This window comes from Lichenostomus cassidix, chromosome 20, assembly GCF_008360975.1.
Source record: "Lichenostomus cassidix isolate B80296 chromosome 20, HeHo_3.0, whole genome shotgun sequence".
Taxonomy (NCBI): Eukaryota; Metazoa; Chordata; class Aves; order Passeriformes; family Meliphagidae; genus Lichenostomus; species Lichenostomus cassidix.
Window position 1 is genome coordinate 5941126 of NC_139500.1, and position 23840 is coordinate 5964965.

General features: G+C 45.9%; 1 protein-coding gene across 14 annotated transcripts in view; it reads right to left on the reverse strand.

The window, feature by feature from the left end:
• Window positions 1–1958: 1958 nt before the first annotated feature.
• KCNQ2 (potassium voltage-gated channel subfamily Q member 2) overlaps window positions 1959–23840 on the reverse strand; it is a 74045-nt gene continuing 52163 nt past the window's right edge. For 8 of the 14 annotated variants that reach the window (XM_085079355.1, XM_085079352.1, XM_085079349.1 and 5 more), the window contains 5 exons: window positions 23271–23494; window positions 22358–22466; window positions 21693–21824; window positions 12974–13097; window positions 1959–12268 (listed from right to left, as the gene is read on the reverse strand). In XM_085079355.1, coding sequence (XP_084935481.1) covers window positions 11564–12268; window positions 12974–13097; window positions 21693–21824; window positions 22358–22466; window positions 23271–23494 — 1294 coding nt within the window. In that variant the 3' untranslated portion in view covers window positions 1959–11563. The remainder of the gene's footprint in view (window positions 12269–12973; window positions 13098–21692; window positions 21825–22357; window positions 22467–23270; window positions 23495–23840) is intronic. The other 6 variants (XM_085079353.1, XM_085079356.1, XM_085079359.1 and 3 more) reach the window with 4 other exon arrangements.

A 23840-nucleotide genomic window follows, 5' to 3' on the forward strand; every position in this document is an offset into this window, starting at 1 on the left:
TATACCCCAGAGCAGAGCTGGAGTAGCATTTAATGGACCAGAGAGATTTCATTCACTGTTCTGCCACTGAGTTATTGCACAGCTTCTTAAAGGAAAAAGGTTTCTGCTCATCCAGAGCTGGAAACCCAAATGCTGGAATCAGGTGTTTTTAACATAAAAAGCTGGGGTTGGCTTTTTTTTCACCTTGGACTGAGAAGTGTTAGCTTTAATTGTCTTAATTGCAGTGCCCAAAAGTAGAATTGAGGTTTTAAAACCTGAGTCTTCATCTTGCAATACCTGCTTACCCCTTCAATGAATAAGGAAGAAATGTTCCTTTAATTTTTAAGGATAGTGAATGGTTTAATCAGTCAGCAAACAAGGCAAAAAAACCCCAAAAATACCCAGACTGGGATTCTGCTTAGGAACAGAGCACAGCAGAGTTTTTGGCAATGAGTTCCTCCTGCAGAACTTCAGACCCTGTCACTGCATATACAATCCTAAATAACTCTGCTCATTTGGGAAAACCACTTTTACTTAAATTCTGAAACTTACTTAGAGCCGGGGGGCTGTGAACTTGCATGGGATCACCCCTGAGTTACCAAAGGTTGTTTTATCACATCTCCCTGGGACTCAGCTCCTGGCATCCCCATGGACCAAGAGCTAAACAGCATTGAGGACAAAGAATTTCAACAAAAATCAGTTTCTCTTGAGGAGCTTTACCTATGAGAAGACCTGGTAGATGTGTCACTATGATAGCAACTGTCATCCTAAGGGACATAAATAGTTTGTATTCATGTAAATTTCTTTTAAGACTCCAACATTTGTTTCTGCTCCATCACTGCAGGGAAAGAGCCTGATTTTTCCAGACTATCAGGAAGCCAATATCCAAGGAAAAGCAATGCCTCCTCCTGCTGGTCTCCTCTCTTGGCTTGGCAAGCCTGTGAGCAAGGGCTGCAGGTCTGCTTGGCAGCTCTGCTCTGGCACAGCAGGTGCCACGTCTGGCTCCCCCAGCATCCCTGTGGGATGCAGCAGGACACTGTTTGGATGCAGCTCCCAGTCCTGTGCAGATGACTGCGGAATGTGCCCTGGCAAACTGAGGCTTTTCCTGCTTATCTCACTGGTGTGAAGCCTAATGAGATAAAATGTGATGGTGCTATTGAAGCACACTCAGAGTGCTGCATCCTTTGGGAAATGCTCACACCTGGAGTCTCTAATAGCTCTGGGGAGGATGGAGCTGCTGAGGGCTTCCAGCCAAGGGCTCTGGCACAAGCAGGGGCTGCTGTGCCTGGGCACACTGTGCATTCTGCCAAGCCTCTGTCACTGCCTCGTCCAAATCACTGGCAGCCTCTCTAAAACCCAGGCCCTGGTGCATTCAGATTCTCATGCTACATCTTTCTGGAAAAAAAATGTCAGTATGTAGGAAAGGATTTCACTTTTTCCTTTTCTTGTACAAAATGGAGCTGCTGTTTCATCAGCCAACATCACTACAGGAAATACTGTCAGTCTATCCACTTCACTCCTAGACAGTGCTCCAAAGCTTTTTAAATTTAGGGATGATGCCTGGTGAGCAAAATAACTCACGGGTAACTCCCTTCTTTGGCTCTAAGCCCACTTTGATGACACCAACCTCAATTTGTAGCAGGGTGACAAGGAGCTGGCACAGGGGCTGAAAAGCTTCAGCCACATCCTTTATCTGTCAGGATGTGGTTGATGTTGAACCTTAAGAAAGTCAATATTGTTAAAGGACTCTGAAGGGACAGCGACCTTGTGAATAAGGACACTTGAGATTTCTGAGCTTGATTTTATACATCAGAAAAAAATATGTTGTCTAACATTGGAAATAAGAATGTGTGGAGGTTTAATACCAGGAGCAGTCAGGCCCTCAGTCACCATTCCTCTCCTCTTCATCAGCCACCAAATACAACCCCAAAGTACCAAGAACTCCCCAGAAATAAAGAAACAAAGAGAAACAGAAGAAGTGCAAAGAAAAATAAATGTGTATTTCATCTCATGAAGGTTAAATCTCTGGTATTTTTACTGAATGCAAATTTTCCATTCTGATGCTTCGAGGCTTAAATTAATGATTGTGATTAGTTAATTTTCCTCCATTTCCCATCCGGTTGCAACCGTTGCTGTTGGTTTTCACACCACACACAACCAGTTTTGCAGCTGCCACAGTCATTCCTGTGAAGGTACAAGCTGAACCACACTCAATGCTTCGGTGTAAAAGTCTGGGCTACGTTGCTTTTCCACGGTGCTCGTGTAAAACCATGTGTGACTGTGTTGGCTTCTAGCCAGTCCCTTAGGAAAACTACAGGTCATTCCCTTGGCACCTGTCCCTATAAAATGTACATTGCACAAAGTCATGATTGAAATGTACAGAGGAAATTACACATTCACTTTAAAAAAAAAAAAAAAGAAGAAAAGAAAAAGGAGAAAGAAAAGAAAATCCGATTGCTATTTTACAAGAGAAAAGTGTGTCTCATTCCATACATACAAAATGTTTTTCAAATTGTACATAAGTACCAAAGGCATTATGAGAGATTCTTTGGAGATGAAACGAAAGTGCAAGAAAGCCAAGGCAACAGAGCAAATGAAAGGAAGCAAAGCAGCAGCTGTCTTTGCTTTCTAAAGGACAACCAAACTTCCCAGCTTGACTGAGCCCCAGAGCTTTCCGAGCAGGAGACGTGGGCATGGAGCCCTGAGCTCATCCCACTGGGAAATTCACCTCTCAGCTCTCACTGTCAGGACAAAAGCGTGAACCATTTTTAGCCCAGGTAAGGCCAAATGAGCCAGATGCTGTTATAAACCATGGGAGTGTCAAGGTATCTCAGGGAAGCGGCAACACACTCCAGCAATGGATGTACCCTTTGCTCAGTAACCTATTTAGGGCTGGAGCAGCTCTTACAGCTGAGAACTTTGGACCCAGAGATGAATTTCAGGCCAATGCAAAAATTTGATTACTGTTTATTCAAGGCATCCAGCAGTATTTGACTGGAAAAGTCAGCTCTTCATGCCTTTGTTTATTTAGATTAAACACTGAAGGGTAAGCTCTACCCAATATAAACCTTATATCTGTGAAAATATTGGTGAAATTCAGTCCTAGAGGACGACTCATTTGGTGAGGCTGGTGAAATCTCTGTATAGGGGCGATCAGAGTCTGTGGGCTGACCTGCTTGGAAAATCAGATTTATTGGTCATAATACCGTCTTTTCTTCCATAACTCTAAGATCAAAGATGGGGTTTTAATATTTCTTTTCTTAAACATCTCTTACCTAGGGGCTTTTTAAATATAGGTGAAGGTAAGACCCCTGGAGCACTGGTTTGTGGGGGACCCTGGCACTGCCCTCAGTCAGCACCACTGCCATGGGACACTCTGGCACAGCACTGAAGACTTTGCCCTTGGATCTCCAATGGCACAGGACAACTGTTTGGCCACACATCTTAGGAATGGGCTTTTTGGACTTGAAGTTGGCACTGGCCACTCTATGATAAATTTGTTTGTTTGAAAGGAAGCCAAAGAAATTATCACCCAAAGAACTGCATCGCTCTGCTGCATGGCCTGTGCTGCCTTCAGAAGTGGGGCTTCTCCTTGGGATGGCAGCCACACACCAATCCCCTCTGCAAATCTTCCTTTTCGAATGAAACAAATTATTCAAAAAGTAATTTGGCTTGATTTTACCCACTGTCTCACCTCCAAAATGGAATTTTTTCTTTCCCCTGTGCATCTCAGATGCAGCTTTATCTGTTTTGAAGCAGAACACGTGTGCACACGTGTTCATACCCACATGCACATACATGTGGGTGCATGTACCAGAACCACATGCACACCCTTCTGCAGCCAAAGTTGTGTTGTCCTTTTATCTTGCAGGTTATGACAAAGATAAACTGTGAGCTTCATTCAATCTGTACAGAATTTACAGTTCAGATGAACAGCAATGAAGAATATATAGGAATACAGCAGCTGTTAAGTATTTATGGGCTGTGTGTGTTCGTTTTGTTCAGGTATTTTTTAATTAACATCACAGAGGCAATCTCGTATTTTAGCTTCCTGATAAAACCTGTTTAAAGAAGCATTCAAATGCAGTGAATTTCTTAACAAAACAGGATGTTCATTTTTTCCCTTTTCCCAGTTATGCTGAGTCACATCACAAACCAGGCAGGTGACACTTTGGTGTCTGTTCAACGCACGTATGTTGATTACATGTAGAGATACCTATCAGCACGTGGCATGTAATGTGCAATCCGTGTGCAATACACGTGGATAATGTGCCAAAGTGACACCAAGCAAGATAAATTTCATAAATACAATGTCTATATTGGAGAAACAGGAATACAGTTTTAGTGGGTGGAGCGTTGTTGCTGTATAAGAACAGTGGCATCCACCTATATGAATTACTGATAAAAGAATAAAACATTTATAAGAATAATTTATTGAATCTCCTAAAGCGTTTGATACACCACGCAGCAACGGCAGCTATGTTTAAAATCTGCTCTTGATTTAAAATAACAAAATCTCTGTCATTTATCAGCTATATCTTGTTTTGCCTCGGTGTTCCTGAAAGTCTCAGGTACTCTACACTGTGCGTGAATTTTTTGAGAAAAAGTGAAGAAACTCCAGATTTTAGGGGTTTGAGGGGAGGGAAGAGTAACCAACAAAGACATGTCTCCATCCTGCCTGCTGGCAGGAGCATGGGATAACTCCAGCTCCAGGGAAGATGCTGGACCAGTGTGAATAACCAGGCAGGACAGAAAAGATCTGTCATCAGCCTTGGTGACTCCTCCTCAGGTCCTCAGCAAGGCTGAACAAGGTGTCTATGGAGATGCTAAAGAACTGAGACACCCACATGCACATCTGTGATAAATCCTTTTCATGAGCATCCCTGCATATGGAAAACACTGGGTCATGGCCACTGTGTTGGTCAGGTTTAAGGGATTACTGTGAAATGATGCTTCTGCTTCAATGGGAGGTGCCCATGGCATGCTAAAATAAGGAGGTATTTTCCCATTGTGGCTTGCAAGGCTTGTGCTGACCTTTTCTTGTGTGGAGTGGGAAGGAGAGAGCATCTCCCCAGGTCCACAGTGCCAAATGGAGCTGAAATTCCAGCAGAGGCTCTGCTGGCAGCGTGACATTCAGCATTGTTTTGGGGTCAGAACCATCCAAACTGGAGGTTCTGGCATGGCTTCTACCTGAAATCATTAACCCTGCCCTGCAGGTGAAATCCAGCCTGAGCATGGCACTGAGCTTCAGAAAGCCTCATGGGGAGCTCAGGTCTCTCAGAACCAGGCAAGCAGGTGCTGTTGGACAATTCCCCTGCAGCTGTATTTACAGGAATTAGGAGAGGGCAAGATGCTTCCAGGTTCACTGGCAGCTTTGGAAACAGCACAGCTTGGAGCAGCTGCTTTCCAGCTTTTCCCATTACCCAGCTGGAGCCTGGCATGCACAGCCACGTGTGGGTTGCTCAAGGGGACAAGGATCTTGAAAACAGCTCTTGCTTCAGGGAGCAAAAACATCTACACTGGTAGAGCCTGGGAGCTCTTCTCTGAGATGTTTGCCTGGACAAGAAAGCCTGAGCCAAACCCTCATCCCTGTTTGACGTTATTCAGCTGAAGCCATGGGGAAAAACCCTCACAGGGCACTGAACAGAGGGACAGCACAGACCCCATCCCTGGGCAGAATAGCTCCAGCACAACAAACCAGGGATGTGTTGAGGCCACGGTGGCTCAATGAGGGAGCAAATAAATTGCCAATAAAAAGCAAAATTGCCATGCTAACAAAACACAAAGGCTCTCTGGTGCATCTGGTGATGCCAGGCCAAGTCTCAGAGGAGAGTTCTGGCATACAGCTTCCCTGGTAAATAGTCTGGACAAGGAAGGGGAGGATGTGGGGCCAGGGTCAAACTAGGTCATGGCAGCAGTGCCAAGAGATACAAGAGACTGCAAACACCAGCAAGATGGACAAACCCTGAAGGCCTCATGACAGCCTGGTATTGATTGCAGTGGGGAGAACACTGGCAAAACATTTATGGAGATAAAAATGTAGCTCAGCGCCACTCCGTAAGGAGAGTGAGAGATGATTCCATGAGGAATGGTTATGGCACAGCTGCAGGGTGCCCGAGACCACCAAGGGCTGTAGAGAAGAGTGGATGGAATTTCCAAAGAGAGGTGTCCAAGGTCTGGAAATCACATTCTCCCCCAACCCTCGGGCTGTGCTGCAGGCACAAACCTAAATGGCACCACAAGGCTGGACCCAGGTGAGAGAATCCTCTGGGAATTAAACCAGATGTATGGCAGGTCCCACATGTGTGAGTTCAAATGGCATCTTTGAAATGAAAACCAGGCCTCCATCCTTGGCACTGCCTGCTCCTCCAAACCCTCAGAAAGGGATATCTGGAATGCTCTTTCCCAGAGGCATCCGGATGGAAAGGAGGTTGTGACACACAGCCAACACAATTCCTATTTTTTCCTCCCCATTTACACTCATGAAGGAACCACAGGCACAAACATCATTTTTCCCCCTGCAGTCACAAGCAGTAGAAATGGAGTCTGTGCATGCTGTATCAGAGGGATGGGGTGATGACCAGTTGCAGCATGAAAGACACTTGGTATATCAGTGTTGCCTACAGAAGCACCGCAGCACCCTACGAGGTGACTCCCTGGGAGGACAGCCTCTCCCCAGAGTGATGCTTTTGGCAATGTTACCTTGTCAGGTACTACAGCAATCTGGGAGTGCAGATACAGCTGGAGCATACTGCTGTCTACTCATCTCAGGCTGCATGCAGTAGCAGGCAAAATTGAGAGTACAGTCAGTGAGATAGTCCAGAAAGCACATTCATAAGTTAAAAAGGACCCCGCTGCTACCTAAATCAAGCTTGATTAATAGTGTATCAAAAGGTGTGTGATCCCTCTCCCTCTAGACACTAAGATAAGGCAAGCAGTATTGTGTCACTGGGGCATCAAACACTAAGATATACTAAAGAAGATTCCTATGCAGTATTATTATCCTTATTATTAAAAACCCACCCTATTGTTATTGTTAAAAAAAACGGTGAACCCACACCCCTGCTCTGAGCGGGTTTTGCTCGCTGAGGCAGAAAACTCAGGGTGTTTGTGTGCTAAAAGCAAGGGTTTGCTTTTACACCTCTGAGCAGCAGTGACCCCGAGGGGCTCAGAGGGGCTGCTGCCCTCAGCCCTCCCCACAGCCCTCCCCAGCACAGCCTCAATGCTACCTGAAGGAGCTTTTGTATCTGATTTCCTTGTTTGTGGCTCAGGAAAAGGAAGCTGATGAGAACAGAAGAGGCTGACCCGTGATGGAGAGAGGATGGAGAGGATGCTGGCTGTGGGTTGGGAAGAAAGGGTTGGAGGCTCAGGGCTTGCTCAGCCTGAGCGTTCACATGATGGAGAAACAGAAATCCTTATCCTGCTCCTGGGCTTTTGAACATTCCCAATAAAATGCTCACTGCTAAGGGTCTTTGTATGGGACAACTTTAGGTAAATTCCTTTGGAATTTCAGTTTCTCTTTCAATACTTATATTTTAGTCTTTGCAATAATGTTGCTGTGACCACAGTGGTCTGAGGATATCAGGAAAATGAGGTTTCCAGTATCTCCCTTTTGGGAAAAGTGTGAATGAAGGTGTTTTTCTTTTCTCTTGGGCAATTGTCTGGAAGGGGAGTATTTGTATCTGAGGTGATGCTCTGGCTTCTCAGGTAGATTATACAAACTTGTTCTAAAAATTCACATAATTTAAAATTTTAAAAATCAATTAAAAATGTAAAAATATACCTGTTTATTTGCAAATAGCAATGACCTTGCAAAATTTATTTGGATCTATTAAGCAGCATTTGAAACAAAATGCATTTTTAGAAAATCTGATCTATCACATAGTCTGTCTAAAGAAATAGAATGGCTTTCTGAGCTGGATGAGAGGTTTGGTTTTGGTGAGCTCCTTGACATTTTTTACTTTAAAAATTGTTAGTAAGAAAATGGGTCAACAAGGAAATTCACATACAAAATCTGCATTGTGTAGCATTAAAGTCCCTTCCCAAATATTGGGAAATTTGACTTATGGCTGTTCCTCTGTCTCGGGGTCACATTATGAAAGGCCACCTTGCAACATCTCCAACCATGTCTCCTGTTCAGAGAACTCCTCAGATCACCTGAACTCACACTTGGACCTGAAGCACCCAAAAACTTACTGTGGCTTCATGTCCCAGCCCCAGGCATTGCTCCATCCCATGGATGGGCCAACTGCAGTATTACTTTCCAAACCTAGACCCAGATTCTGGAAAAAAAAAGCCCAAATATGTCTTGGAGAACAGAGCTCAGGCTCTTTTCCAGGGTCATGGTTTCACATTCAGAATGGACACATCTGGAACCAGGCTCTGGGCACAGGCAGCCCCCGGGCAGTTCAGGATGGGCTGCTGGAAATTTGGCTTTCACATCTTCTTCAGCTCTCTTTGGACTCCTTTTGCACCCTTGGCATTGCCTAAAATTTGTTTCTGTCCTTCAAAAACTACGGAACAAGATTTGGGAAGAAGAGGGGAGCAAAGAGTAACCCAGGAGAGGCTCAACAGAGGGACAAAGTTTGCCTGTCATTGTTTATGTAGGCTTAAATAATTTCATAGAAATGAGGATCATTATTTGCAGTTAATTCTAGTGTAAATTAATCCCAAATCCATTGGGTTTTGCAAGGGTGAGTGAGAAGTGATGACTTGTGGGCATGGCTGTGGACAAAGGCATGCCAGAATTTCTTTGATATGATGCCCCAAAAAATATATCTTACACCTTCAAAAAAAATTCTGTGTGAAATATATAGCAGCCAGATATGATCTGTGCTGCATGTGTATAAAACCAGTTTTCTTTCCAAATCACTGATCATGGAACAATCCAACAACTTTTAAAGCTACAAGTCAAAAGATCTTTATAGATTCAGGTGTAGGAGGTTGAAGAGGAAAATCTCAATTCTTCCTATGCAATCCCTGAAGATGAGCTTTAAGGTCCCTTTGCACCCAAACCATTCTGTGGTTCTGTGAATTGATGATTCTGTGATTCTGTGATTAAAGACCAATCATAAACCTGTGCTGCAGCAGGACTGCATGGCATCATCCTTATCCTCATCCTCATCTTGCATTCCTGCCTCTCTATCATACCCTCCGTGCCAAATTTCCAGCAGGCCTTGAAAAGCAATTGCAAACAAATAAGAGAATAAATCTTTGTTATCTCTGACTTGGACAAAATTTGCAGCAAGCAGCTGGCTGGAGCAATGTTCATTTTTGCCTCACCAAATGCAATTTCCATTCTTGCGGTCGGTAGGAAGCCCAGGCCACCATGTTTGATTTAGGACCTGCTGACATTTCTTGTTCGAGCAGAAAGGATCTCATTTTGGAACACAGCAGAGGCAGATCTGCACAATTTACAGCCATTTGGCATGTAAAGTTGTCTCTGTATGGAAGTCAAGGGCATCACTGAGTTTACTCTGCACAAAGAAATCTGGAGCTAGAAGGAGTTTTGGAGCACAAACAGGGAGGGGGAAACTGCAGAAGTTAACAAAAAATATTACTCAAGAGGGGAAAGAAAGGAACTGGCATGGCTGGAAGCCCAGTTTCCTCCTAAGAAAAATATTTTCCCCCCCGAATGGTGCAAAATGGCAGGAAAAGCTGTGAAGATCCTTCCCCTTTCCTCATTCCATGATAAGACCTGTGTGCTGGTCCTGGGCACTAGCAAAATATGGTTTTATTTCCTGTCTGCAAGTTGTCAGACTGCACCCACATCTTCCCTAAGGCTGAATTTATCCTGGATCTCCCCTGGTTGCTGTGTCTGGTCAAGCAAACAGGAGGACAGAAAAAGGCTGAGTCTCCCTTCACCCCAAGCAAGTCAATGTTCAAACTCCCAAAGGCCACACAGAAATGAAATTGTCACCTAAATATCCTTAACAGGCTCTTGATATGACACAGGGAAAATGTGGAAAGACAGGGTTTGAAATCACAGCAGAAAACACACGTAGGATTTGGGCTGTGGATGCACAGCAAGGTTCAGAGGCACAAGGCCAGCCATGGTGTCCCAGCCCTGGAAATGGATCCCAAACCAAACTTCTCCTGATCCACCCCCTTGCAAAAAACCCCCACCAACTTATCCATGTAAAGGATCACTTTGTGACTTTGTTTTGGTCCCAAAAGAAACTTTGAGCATCCTTTCCCCCTCGCCTTCCCCCAGCTGAAGGAGCTGCTGAGGTTCCTGGTAACAACACAATGACCTTTCCAGAAGAAATTGATTCCCCAACAACAAAACAGGGCAGACTGAGATTGGCACAACTCATGGGCAAGCACAGGTAAGAGGCTTCTGAAAGACCATGAAGAAACAAAGAAATGCCTCTTAACTCAGCTTGAGGGATCCAAACAAACCAAAGGACGTCCCAAGAATGTGGGGGTGAGATTCTTGGCAGGGCAGAAGAAGAAAGGAAAGATTTTCACGGGCATAGTGTGTGCAAAAGTGTTCAGGCACAATGCAAACTGTAAGAAAAGTGCCCACTCTGACCAACAGGGCTTCCAGAGGATGGAGCTCAGCACTTGACTCGCAGCAAGGCGTGGCCACAGCATCCTGCATGTCCACCCTTTCCCTCTGCCTGGTGACTCCCCAACACTGCTGTTGGCCATGAGAATGGCTTGGGATCATGGCAGCCCTCCAGAGGGGTTGCCTTTGGTTTGTCTTTGCTTTCAAAGCACCCCCAGGTCCCTTGTCAGCAGGAGGAGAGATAATTACATATAATACATGGTTTAAAATATAAAATTCCATCCCCATAGTGTCTTGTCCTTCTCCATCTAATTTCTCTGCCCTCTGGATTGTCCCTCTTCTCACAATCAAGCTCATACTTCTGAGTTTTACTAAAGATGGGATAACTTCCAAATTACTCTGGCTCAAAGCAGTATCCTAACTTGTCCTACTCTGAGGCCATGTCTTCTGCTCATGCAAATATCCCAGCCACCATCCCTCTCCTCCAGGGGCCCACACAACAATTCCATGTATTATATTGGAATTATGTCACCTTCCATAAAGCTAATGAGGAACCACAGAGTAACAACCCCCATGATGACACGTGCCCTGAAATCTAAGCCAGAAACAGACGCGTGTTCAGTCTGTGACTCCAAAACACCCAAAGGTGTGATCAGCTCATGCCATGACATAGCAATTCCCACCTAACGCTTGTCAGCCACCAGTTAATGTGACATACAAAAGCCCTGGCTGGGTGACTTATTCCTGCCCTGCGCTTCTGAAGGTTCCCAAGAAATGCAAATTGCCTACCCTGCGCCATGAAACAGTTTCACCTAATGATCTTAGAAAGAGAGTATGAAAGAAATCTGGACTTCACGGCTCCAGTTCACTCATCACCGTGACCTCTTCCACAAATCCAGGCTCGGACCTGCTCATTCCCCCCCAGAGTAAGCTGCAAGAAAGTATCTGCCAGCTAAGGGTGTCCTGGAAAGAGGAAAACCTTAGCTGTCAATCTCCTTGAGAAGTTCGACACGTGGACAGCTGGAGCGGGCAGCTGCCAGCGCTCGGACGTGGCTCGGCGGCTGCAGGGAGGCTTCACTGCCGGGGGGTTGACCAGCCCATGTCACTGAAGGGTCCCTCGCCCGTGGCCGACCTCGGCGGGGGGCCGCAGGGCGTGCACAGGTCAGAGTCGGTGTCTGACTCCCCTTCTGCAATGTAGGGTCTGATTTTGGCCACGGCTGCATAGCAACCGTTGTTAAGGATGTCCAAATTCTCTTTGGACTGGGAGATGCTAAAGCCGCTGAAAGAGCGCTCCAGTTCCTCGTGGTCCACCGAGGGGATGGAGATGGACGTGTCGCTGTCTCTCATGGCACTCTCGTGGTGTTTGGTTGTAATGTCTTCGTTCCTCAGGTACTCCGCGCTCGCCCGGTGCCCGCCGGCGTAGGCGGACAGGGAACGCTCGTGCGAGGGCGGAGGAGGGATCCTGACCAGCGAGCCAGGGTCGCCGACGGGCGAGGAGCCGTGGCTCTGCCGCTGGCACGACGTGGAGGGCGGGCACGCGTTGCTTGGGGCTGGCGGGGCGGAGAAGTTCTTCTGACCCATGGAGCTGGTGGACCTGATGATCTTGATGATGCAGCCGTTCTTGTCGATGTGCTCCCGGCTGTCTTCGGGGCTGTGGTAGGGAGGGGCTGGGTCTGGTTCTTTGGACCCAAAGTAAGCCTCCGTCTCCGTTGGTGGGATGCCCATCCGCTGCATGTAAATGTTCACCAGGAAGTCCAGCTTCTTCTCCATTGACTGAACCTGCAAAAACATCATGGTTACAGCACTACATGCAGGCTGAAGAACATCAACACCTTGAGTACAAGCAATTTCCATCGAGAAACAAGTGTGCAGCTGGGCTGCATGGATCAACTCCACCCACACTGACCCACAGCATCTCAAACTTTTAGTAAATATTTAATTGTCCTGTTCTGAAGGGTTTAATTCTCCATGTTTTTACAGGGTTTCCCTTGTTACAGGATTTTCCTTACGCTCCTCTAATCTTTTTGACAGGCACCAAGTTCCAGAAAAGCTGGAGCACACTTGCTCCTTCCAGCTCCTTCCTGTACTTGGCTGGGCTCAAAGGGCCATGGGGATTTCTGAGCCTTATCCTCTAGGAAGATTTTAAATCTTCAGCAAGGCCAGCAGCTACAGCAGCCAGGCTCAGGGACTCATTTGAAATGTGTCCAGCGTGGTGGCAAAGAAACAATGTGCTGTTTTCGAAAACAATGCAGACTTTTGACAAACTCACTTACTTCAAAGTGCCTGGTTTGAAAGTAGCACTTAGGCTTCCAAGACATTTAGTGCCCTTTCATAATACCCACGTTGCTTCTTTTCCAAAATATTCCTGACTCTTACTTTTTTAAAAAATTAAAATGTAACCTCCCACCGGGAAAAAAAGGCAAGAAAAAACACCACAATGCATGCAACACCATCTGACAAGAACCCCTTCCTGGCCCAAGATACCTGTTTTTCAACTTTCCCAAGCCTGCCCATCATGCTGGGGTCCTCAGGCAGCTCTCCCTCCGCTGGCCCCTTGGTCCGGTCCTTGTCGGTCATGGAGGATCCTCTCCCAACGATCTGGTCAACTCTACCGGGATCAGAAAATCCCCCCACCCCCGGAAAAGGACCTGGAGTCAGTTGGAGGCAGCAGGCGAGGAGGGCACTGCTTGTTGTGCCTCCACAGGACAAAGCAACAGCCTCTCTCCAACTAACACTCCAAATTACTCACAGACACGCAGTGGCACTGAAGTGTTAATTCAGATGCAAAATTCAGAGCGGTATTAGCAGAGTTTGAAATTATCCATTTCTGTTTATACAGATAAAACCTGGCACATTATGCACAGTAAATTTGCCCACTGCAAAGAATTTCTTTACCTGGCTTTCTTCCAAATGGATTAACTTCTTATTTGCACTGAGAAAATATTATTTTGGGGGAAGATCAAGTTTTCTGTCTAGCATATATCAATGGAATCTTTTTCAGTCTTAGCAGCAGTTTCCTCTCCTCAATGCAAATGTCCATGTGTAATTCTCATGTCCATGAAAACAAGCTGCTTGTCCTCAGATCCAGACAAACAGGTGCAGTGATAACTGTTTTAGTGGAACTGCATCAAGGCTGAATTTGGCCATAACTCACCAAACATTAACAAACTGTTTTCATCTCAATGCAGTTCACACTTGTACTGCTAGATGTTTTTCATTAGCAGGGCTCCCAGCTGGGAGCAGCAGAGGAGGCTCCTGCCAAATCTGCGAGGAAAGGTTAGAAGGCACATAATTTGGTACTGACTTCTTTACACACATCACATTTGCACTTCCTCATTCCCAGAATGGAAACACCTGGGTTGATTAACTGCTCCATATGCAGAGGAAGAAGGAGGGAAGAACTAGTTTGGAAGTTGGAACTCAATTTTATTAGAGGCATCAAACATAAATTTTCTTGAGAGCAAGCCCTGGAGCTTCTTGATCCCTCCAAAGTCAGAGGAGCAACTAATTTTTGGAATAACTTCCCAATGGCAGCCAGGTTTATAGACTAATTCTGTGCTGGGCAAACTTTACTGTTGCATAATGAACCAAATGTAAGGGTGGCGGGGGGAAAGAAGGGTTAATTAATCTGATTGAAACCAAGTTGAGGTATCTTGAGCGAAAACTCAAAATGCTTCTTACGCAGTTCTGCCGTGTGGGCCATGGGTCCATGCACCAGGAGGAAAAGGAAGGAGCTGAACACAGACAGACAGGGGAAAATGAACAAACAAAAACCAAGGAAAGGAATGAGAGGTGAGGCTATTTCCAACACAAGAGCCATCTGTTTTCTTCACACTGGACAGGGACTTCATACGGATGTTGGCTGTTGACACTGAGGGACAGGTACCAGTGGGAACGGACCAGCGTGGCTCCCTTAGCTTATATTAGAGCAGCAGCACTTTACAGCACCAGATCTGGCTCAAAGAGATGAAGTGGATGAGCACATCACACCAAAGACAGGAAATATAAGCCAACAATTGTTTCAGAGTTTAGCTCTGATCCCAGAACTACTTCGTTTGGGCAGGAATGCGACAGAATTCTGTTCTGCTTTAAAAAGCCAAGTTTGATCCTTTGCTTAGCAATATAAGCACAGGAGTACAAGGAGCACCAAGTGCTGGAATTACAAGTGTGAGGAATATGCATGCCTTATTTCTCTCTTGTAATGGGAGAAGGAAATCACTGACATGTACAGGAACTCCCCACAAGGGATGCAATTACTGACAGGACATACAGCACAAGAAATCCTACGGCAATGTCGTTACCATGTAAGCAAAGAGCTGTTAAATTGGATACCTCGGGCTACCTTGGTGGGGAATCACAAGTCAAGGCGTGGTACAGCCAATGTATGAACTCCTCTCCTGTATGCACAAGCAAGTAGACTGGTAAAACAGTGAACACGAATTTAAAGAGGCCCAAAGTCTTAATGTTATTGAATATCACAGAAGGCCAAGAACAATCAGGGTGCTCTGTCCTCCTGTCCCATCCAGCACAGCACTGACACTGAAATGTGTCCACTCATGGAAATGAGATGTCTCTCAGCAGTTGTTGAGTAGAGCAGGGAGGAAGGACAGACTGTGACACAGAGAGGAGAACTGAACGCTGCATCATAATAACAGAGAGAGTCTTGTGTGCCCTAATTCTCATCTTGCAGAAATCAAGGCAGGACTTTTGCTGTCTTTCACATCTTAAGAGAAGAGCTGTCCAGTGAGTGAACCTCACATGGCCCATTTCAGGGCCAGCCAGCACTCCACAGGTGCCATGATCACTAAGAAGAGCCTAAGCTGTTGCTCACCTTCAAGGAACACTTGTTTTTAGACCTGCTGGGATTTAGGAGCATTCCTGAAGTTCTTCATAGAGCTCACCCACAAAGCATTCAGAAGCCCTTTCCCATTATATAATTGACACCAGAGCCCAGAATTCCTGCTTGATTCATTCTCTTTGTGTCTGTACCTGAACACAGTCCCAGCTCCTGGGGGTTTGTCTTCCACAGCTCAGAGCAAGCAGAGCCAGGTTGCTCCCTGGAGGCAGGACAGCACCAAGGATGGTGCAGGGGACTCTGACTGCAGGGCAGAGAGGGGAGAAGAAGGTGAACCAAGTCCTTCTCTCTTTATGGGAGAAACCAGGCTGGAGGTCTCCCACCCCTTTGCTTCCCGTGGCACAAGCTGAAGCACAGGATTGTGTTCCCACCAGCAGTAAAGGGCAGAGATTTCACTTGTGCCTCATCTGATACAAGAGAAAAGAGGAAATTCCTTCTGAGCTCCCAACCTGCCTGCATCTAGCTGAGGACCACCAAGAGCAGGAGGTCCTTTTAGCCATTACAAGATGTTGAGGTTTTGTCCCAACTGGGCAACAAAGCTCAAAAGATGAAGAAGAGAGAACATATTCCACTTTTGTAAGCAGCAGGGGATAGTTTGTGTTCTTACTGTGTGACAAAAGACCAAGAATCTTCTGAGCTGCCCATCCCAATTCTACACTACACCCCATGGGAGATCTTGTGTCTTCTCAATACTTATTTTGTCTGTGCCAAATACACACGTGCAGAGGGAAGAATTCAGCTGAAGCTTTGGAAGAGCCAGCCCCATGTTTTTCCTTTCCTGGCAGAAGAGAATTCAGAGATTTCTAAGGCTGCACGACAAACTGTGCCATCTGCTGTCCTCAGTGGGCTCTGCTGGGCCTCAGTTTGGGAGGGAGAGAGAAAAGGGGATTGCTCTTTGAAGTGAACTTTACTGTCTTTCCTTCTTTCTAATGATACAAAAAAAATGTAAATTCTTGCATCAGCCACAGTGCAGGTTTTCTCATGCTTCATTATGCTTCATGCTAACAGTGCATGCAAAGAGGTGTAATATGTCACCCTCGGGCCAGAAGCAGACATCAAAAGGTCAAACGGCTCAAATGAGATAAAAATGAAGTGTTTGGGAATAGATAATCAAGTATTTTCTTTTTTTTTCTTTATCTCTTATAAATTTTTGTAAACAATCCAGGCATTGAAGCCAAACCCCCTTCATCCATGTCACAGGACTGGCTACTTACCCCTTCATTTGGCAATAAAGCTTGCTCTGGACAAGTTTTAGTCAACAAATTTGTCTAAAAATTACAGCTGAGACTGCACCAATTCTAGGTCAAATCAGCTGATCAAGGGAATTTTATCCAAATTGTCTGTGTGCAGAGCATGGAGCAAACACCATCAGCCAAACCACAGCTGTAGGCATCTCCCAGGGTCTCCCTGCCTTTGCTGGCAGCTGCTTGCAGAAATATTTTGGCTGAACTGTGCCCTTGTCACTGGAGCAATCCAGAGGGTCAAGACAGCTCATGGCACATCACCCTCATTATGTTCCTCTGGGCAGAATTTAGCTAAACCTGGGGGTGCAGACTGGAAAGGGGAGGCTGGTGCCATCCATGGGGACCTCACAGGACATGTCCCCATGGCACAGAGCCACGTGCTGTTGGGGTGATGAAGGTCATGGCAGCAGCAGAGCCTGACCCAGGGGTTTTGGGGCTGGGTTTGGGGCTGCTCAGAGCTCTGGTTCCTATCCACCAGCCCCTTGAGCACTTCACAAGTCCCCCTGGTGTCTGTGGGAAGATAAAAATGCCAAAAAATAAGTGCAGCATAAGCCTTTTCATGGGTGGCAGCAGAGATTTCAGTAGCGTTCTGTACCCTGCAGCTTTCTGCAGCCACAGCTCAGTAAGGGGAAAATGAAAAAATTCATTGGAAAAGGGAGAAATTATGAAAAAAAAAATAGTTTAAATGTCCCAGGAGCCTTGTGGGCATGTGCAAAGATTCTTTAATCAGTATTAAAAACTAAAAACAGGGGGGAAAGCTCATTAGCATGAAGCTGATTCAGCAGCAGAATTGGACTGAATAAAATAAATATCCCAGTTTGAGGTCTCCTCCCTTCAGATCCATTAATCATTTTTGCTGGGTGTGAGGCACAAGTTTTCACATGAAAATCTTGGCTTTAGTGAAGGGTTGTTGCACATATCATTTTAAAGGTTAAATAAAACAAAATCCACCTGAATATATATATATTTTATTTTAAAATCTAAACATTTCTGCAGATAAGAAGGTTATTTCATTTTCAAAGACTCATTTTGGGCCTCATCATTTGGCAGGGAGGAGAAATGGGAAAAATGCTTTTCTGAAAGCATTTTTGTTTCAAGCATAAAGCTTGGAGCTTCTGAAAAACTCCATTTTTTTAATGTTTGAGCTAGCTGAGTGGGAAAAGGTAAGCTTTCAATATTCCTTTCACTTACATTTCTCTAGTGAAGATTACTCAGAGCAGCTTAAATAAAAATCAAGAGATTTGTCACATATTAGCTCTTAGGGAGGCAAATATATTTAGAAAAAAAATGTTTGAGGCTAAGCTTGCTGCATTTAAAAATCACCTACTATTTCTTCATGGAAAATGACTTACTGGCAAATATTTATAACTGCTTTGGGCTCCAATGGTCTCAGTGCAAGAAGAAAATACAGCCCAGCTCATGGCCTTGCTGCCCAGACCTCAGAATGCCCTAAAATGGGAATTTTTTTGAGAATATATTCTTCATTGCATGAGCTTCAGATATGGTTTTACTTACGGAGAGAACTTAATGAGAAATATCTTGCTGTGTGACTGAGGGCTGGGTTTGACTCCTGCTCTTTTTGTTTGAAAAATCAGGATTTATTTATTATTTTTCTGAATATGAATCCTATGGTTGTAATATTTTAACACATTTTTTTCCTCCATGGTCAGGAGAGTGGCATCAGCAAGAAATATAGACCACTGTGTTCATCAGCTACAAAACACTTCATTCTTACTTTGCACACTGAAATAAACTCATTTAATAGCCCAAAGAGCTGCAGAGGCTCCTTTGCTTGAGTATGGACAGTTTCATCCTTTAGGAAGTGGATTGTTCACATTATATTGGCTTTGTGGGTAAATATTCCACCTTTTACATTGGAAGACAGCCTGATAAAATACGAGATTTTCAAAAAGATATAATTTAGCATTCTAACACCTCGAAGAAGACTGAAAATAGGAAATAGGCTCATTGAAGGAACTGATGGTTATTGACGGCTGCATGAAAATCCCCTTTTTTGTTCCCCTCTGGCTTGAAGGCAAATCAGAGCAAACCCAGAGCAGCAAACCCATGTGAATCATGATTTAGCAGGCTGCACTGCTAAGTGAGAAATGCCGTCATATAACTGGCATGAAAGGGGTTTGACATTAAGCAAACGAAAAAAATTCCAGAGAAAGCGGCATTTTGGTGAATCCTAACCTAGGCGAGTATTGGGGAGACTCTTTGGAAGAATACATGGGTCCTTTGGTTGGATACTTCTTATGCCGGGGAGTTGAAGGGGGTGGGGGACCCACAATCATATCTATCCTGGCAAAGTAAATAAGAAAAAAGACACCAGCAAAATGCATAATGAAGCAACACGCAGAGAAAAGTCGGTCAGAGGAAAGTCGCAGAAAGAAACAACTGAAAAACAGAACGACAGGGAGAGAAAAGAGAGAGAATTTGAAAATATATTCCGCTGGAAACAGAAGGCTCTCCCCTACCACCTGGTTGTTGGTCAAAAACCAGAGTCTTACCCACCTCAGGGTAAGATTTGGAGATTTAGGCACCACTGCAACATCATTAGGAATTCCCCCCGCCCCAGGTATAACAGGCAACATGCTTTACCCTCTGGAATATATTTGCATATGTATGGCAATATCCCATTGAGGTGGCTGGATATGAAACAACATATATTCATTCTCCTTTCAGTTCCAGTGCTAGAGGACACATCCTCAGCTAGTTCAGGAAAGCATGAGCTGCTGGGAGTCGGCGAGGAACGCTGCAGGATTGGATAACTCAATGAATGGGGACATCCATGGTTGGCAGGGTGTCAGGATGGAACACGAGACAATGTGAACACAACACTGAAAAGAGCACACTGCAGACACAGTGACAGAGGCTTTACTGATTAAAGAGGAAAGTGCATGTAAACACCCCAGAAATATGCTTGGATGCAGCTTTAATCCACAAAAGCTCTGGCTAGGGGAGGTCAGAGCCAGCCCTGCTGAGCTGAGCTGGCAGGGAGAACACAGGGCTTGGACTGGTGAAGGAAAGGGAGATTAAAATATCTGTCCTCCAAGGTGCCCAGTGACCACCTGGGATCCTCTGTAGGGGTGCAGTGTCCAGCACTGGCCATGGCCACCCCAGGCACATGCTTTGCCTACAGGCGGCCCTTCCAGTTGTACTGGGCAAGTGACCAGCCATGGGACCTCTTGGTGCCCAAAGGGGTCTGGTCCCATCACCATCTCTGATCTCCTCTCACTGGGGACAGTGAAACCAGGGAAGCTGCCTGGTAGTCTTGGATGCCAAATCCAGGTGATTCACCCCTTTGAAGCACCTCCTCGTCCTCATGGCTCCTCTCTGAGGGGATGGGTGGCAGCCTTGTCCAGCCCCAGAGCCTCATCCTCACAGCCCCACAGCTACAGATGAGAGGAGAACCCAGTTTCGTCTTTGAAAGCTGCAATTCCTTACCCCAGCCTCCCAAAAAAAGCAGCCAACCAAACTACTTTGGCTTTGCAGCACATCCTCCTGAAGGATTGGGAGACTTGGCTGGGTGGTGAGGCAATCTGCCACAGCCCTCAGGGTGCTGGAGACTCAGGCATCCCACCTGGAGCCAGCAGAGATGACAACCCTGGTGGCCAAATTCCCACTGTGGAGGTGGCCTGGAGGCCTCTTGTTTCAGGTTACTAAAGTTAGGAACTCTCAATCCCCTCCTCCTCCTCTTCCCCCTCTATATTCAGCTACACATCTTGGATCTATGATCACTGAATTTGCACTGAACAGGAGTGAGAGGCTCGCATAGAGGAAATTCTCCAGGATATTTTGGTCTCCATTGCAAGGGAGAATGTTCCTTCTGGGAAAAGCACAGTGTGCAGCAAGGCTGAGAAAGTTACCTCTGCGTCTTGAACATCAAAAATAGCAGAGTTAAAATGGTCTCTGAGAGATTCATGGCAGAACAGAGATTCCTCTTTTTTCCCAAGACAATTTTCCTGCTTCATTCCTGGGGTTCATGTCAGCTGTTTGCATACACAACCACTATTTTTTTCTTCATATTTGCTGATTTTACCAGGGATTTAGATAGGTTTGAAATTAAAGGAAAACTTTCTCAATGGCTTCTAGAGGAAGCTGGGCTGCCACAGCCATCAAAGGAAGCAATTTCATTCTCCAAGTGTCAAAGCAAATGGTGTATTTATTTTTTTGACTGGAGACTGCCCATGGCCAAACCCTGCCACTGTTCTGGGTGTCCTTCAAGCTCAGCAGAACTGGAGCTACTTCTGCTGAGCCAACACAGCTGGGGGTGTTGGAGGGTTGGGATCTACTTTTCCCACCATGGCAGAGGGAGGAGTGGTCAGACTAAAAGATTTAGCTCCGATCCTCTGTTCAAGGAAACAAATTTATTTGTTTGGGTTTTTTTTTTCCCTTCCAGGAGAAACATGAAAAAAAATGGAACCTTCCCGGTTCCATTTGCCTCTTTTCCATATTCCTTCTCCTATTAAGATGAACACATCTCCCCCTAAAATCTGAGCACAGAAGCTGAAATGCAGCTCAGCTAAACCCCACCTACACCAGTGGGCTTGGATGCGAAATTCCCATCTGCATGGATTTTCAGCAGACTGTGCCATCCGAGGAGGAATTCCTCCTAAAGTGGCTTAGCATCCCAACAGTGGGAGGAAGCCACTGCCTCCTCTCTGCTCTCCGTGTCTGTGGCAGCAGGGCCACAGCCAGGACACCAAATTTTGTCTTATGTCACTCCCAGAAAGGTACCAAATGACCCACGTTGGCCTTGAGACTGGGGCACCAAACATTTTCACCCTGCCAGGAGCACCACAGAGATACCCACCCACCTTTCCTGTGGTACTGCAATGCCAAAATCTCCCAAAATAAAGCAGGAGGATGAGCCATGATTTTTGTATGTTCTGTGATGGGCAGTAAGGTAGTTTTAGTGGCAGTCCCTGTCCTGCTTATCCCTGTGGGTTCCAGCCACAAGCACTGATGTTTTCCTTGAGGATTTGTCTTGGAAAGGAAAAGAATAAGCTGTAGCTGCAAGAGAAAGTGTCTCTCCTAGCAATACCTCCACAGTGAGCAAAAAGCAGTGGAAAATGAAGCAAAGAGAGGGGTCTCTTGCCTGGCCTGAAGGTTTTTAATCCTGGAGAGCATGTCCAGGTGCCCAGCTGAGTACTGCTCGATGACATCCATCACATCATAGGGCCGAAGGCTCTCCTTAAACTTGCGCTTGGAGACGAGAAACCTCATAATGCTGCAGGAGACAAGAGAACAAAATCATCACACAGTCCCTGGGTGCAGCCTGACCCGCTTAATGGCAGATAAAAAACACTGCAGGGAGCTGCTTTGGAAGGAAAACAGAATAAATCCCAGCCCTGTGGGTTTGGGAGAGGATGAAGCAATAGGAGAGGGGAAGGGGATTGCGGGGGCTGGTGGCTGAAGCCCTGTCTGCAACAGGGGGTCCCTGATGCCCCTTGGACTGTCATCTGTGCATGTGCTCTCCACACTGCTTTTATAAATGTCAGCATTACATCTCAGAGCTGGTGAGAACGGTCATTTGGATGCATCCCTGCGGGGGATTTTCCTGTTTCTCCATTTATTCCTTCCCTAAGCAAAAATTGCCCTTCCTGGCAAAATTGTCAGTAAAGCAGGGCAGGCCACCCAGGGGAAAAACAGCCTGCAGCACACACATGTCAGCATTTGTTTTGCCACTTCTTGGGCTTTACACTCCTCATTTTTCTCTGTAATTTATTTTTCTGGACTGCTTCTCCCTCCCCTCTCTCTTACCACACTGCCCTGATGCTGACTTTCAGCCCTGGTGTCAAATCTTCCGTCACAAACTCGCAGTTGCAGCTTTTGTTCTCATCAGGAATGTCTTCTCCAGGGAGGCTTGCTTCTGGGTTTGAGAGAGAGAAGGATAAACACAACATGTTACTAATTCCCATGCTGGTGTCGCTCAAGGAAAGACGAGGCAGTTCACAAACAGCAATCTCAGGGGAAGCAGCAGAGAAGCCTTTGCTGAGCATCCAAATGAGAGCATTTCCCAGGAGGTGCTAAGGTGACATTCAGCAGTGCCAACTGCAGCTCTCACACATCTCTACATCAGTGAATCCCAGCATCATTTGGGTTGGAAAAGCCCTCTAAGATCATCGACTCCAACCATTCTCCCACCACAGCCAAGCCCAAAACCCAAACCATGTCCCCAGGCAGCACATTAAATGTGTTTTAAATGCCTCCAAGACTGTGACTCCACCATTGCCTTGTGCAGTCTGTTCCAAGACTTGGCCATAATTTCAGTGAAGAATTCTTTCCTAATCTCCAACCTAAACCTCCCATGACACATCTTGAGGTAATTTCCTCTTGTTCCAATGCCTGACTCTTCCTCCTTTCCCCATCCTAATATACAGAAATACAAACATTATCATTGCTGCCAGAAGGGGTTTTCTTGCCTCTTGCAATCATTATTGACTAGTTTGGGTTGGAAAGGACCTTTTAAAGGCCCTCTAAACCTAGCCCTGGCAATGAGAACAGGGACATCTTCAGCTGGATCAGTTTGCTCAGGCTGCTCCAAGCTAGAGGACTGTGAGGGGAAGGAGTCCCAACACCCTGGCTGGCAGCTCTGCCCTTCTGAGGTGGGGAAGGAGAGGATGTCAGGGCCAGCTGGGAGTTCGGGGTCCAGCAGAGCCCCCCAAGCCCTCACCTTCCGAGTTCTGCCGCGACGCTGCTCCCTTGATGCGGAAGGCTTGCCGGGCTCGGCTGCGATCTCCGAAGCTCCAGCTCTTGGGCACTTTGCTCGGGCTGTCCTCGATGCTCTGGTCAGCGCTGGGGGACCTCCTGATGCCCTGAGCCTGTGGAGAGCCTTTCCCTTTGGTGCCAGCACCGCGGGGACTGGAGAAGACACGATCTTTCAAACTGACCTTCTGACTGTTCAGAGAAACACGTTGAAACAAAGACAAAAAGGAGACAGCAGGAGGAGTCATTCTGGAAACCACGCAGTCCTTCCCCACCAGCCATTAGAAACCAAGAGCACTTCCAAGCAGCAGTGACATGTAGCTTTGCTGTTGGCTTTTCTTTTTTTCCAATATGTATTTTTTTTAATTTTTATTTTTGTTTCAGAGAAAGCACTGTAGAAATGTTTCCGTCATCATGAGTGAAATGGGAATGATTCGTAAGAGAGAGAAAATAATGAGGACTTAAACAGAAGCCCCTCATGGGATGCCAGGGCTGGCGGGACAGAATGACATTAACAATGAGGTTATGACTCCTTAAA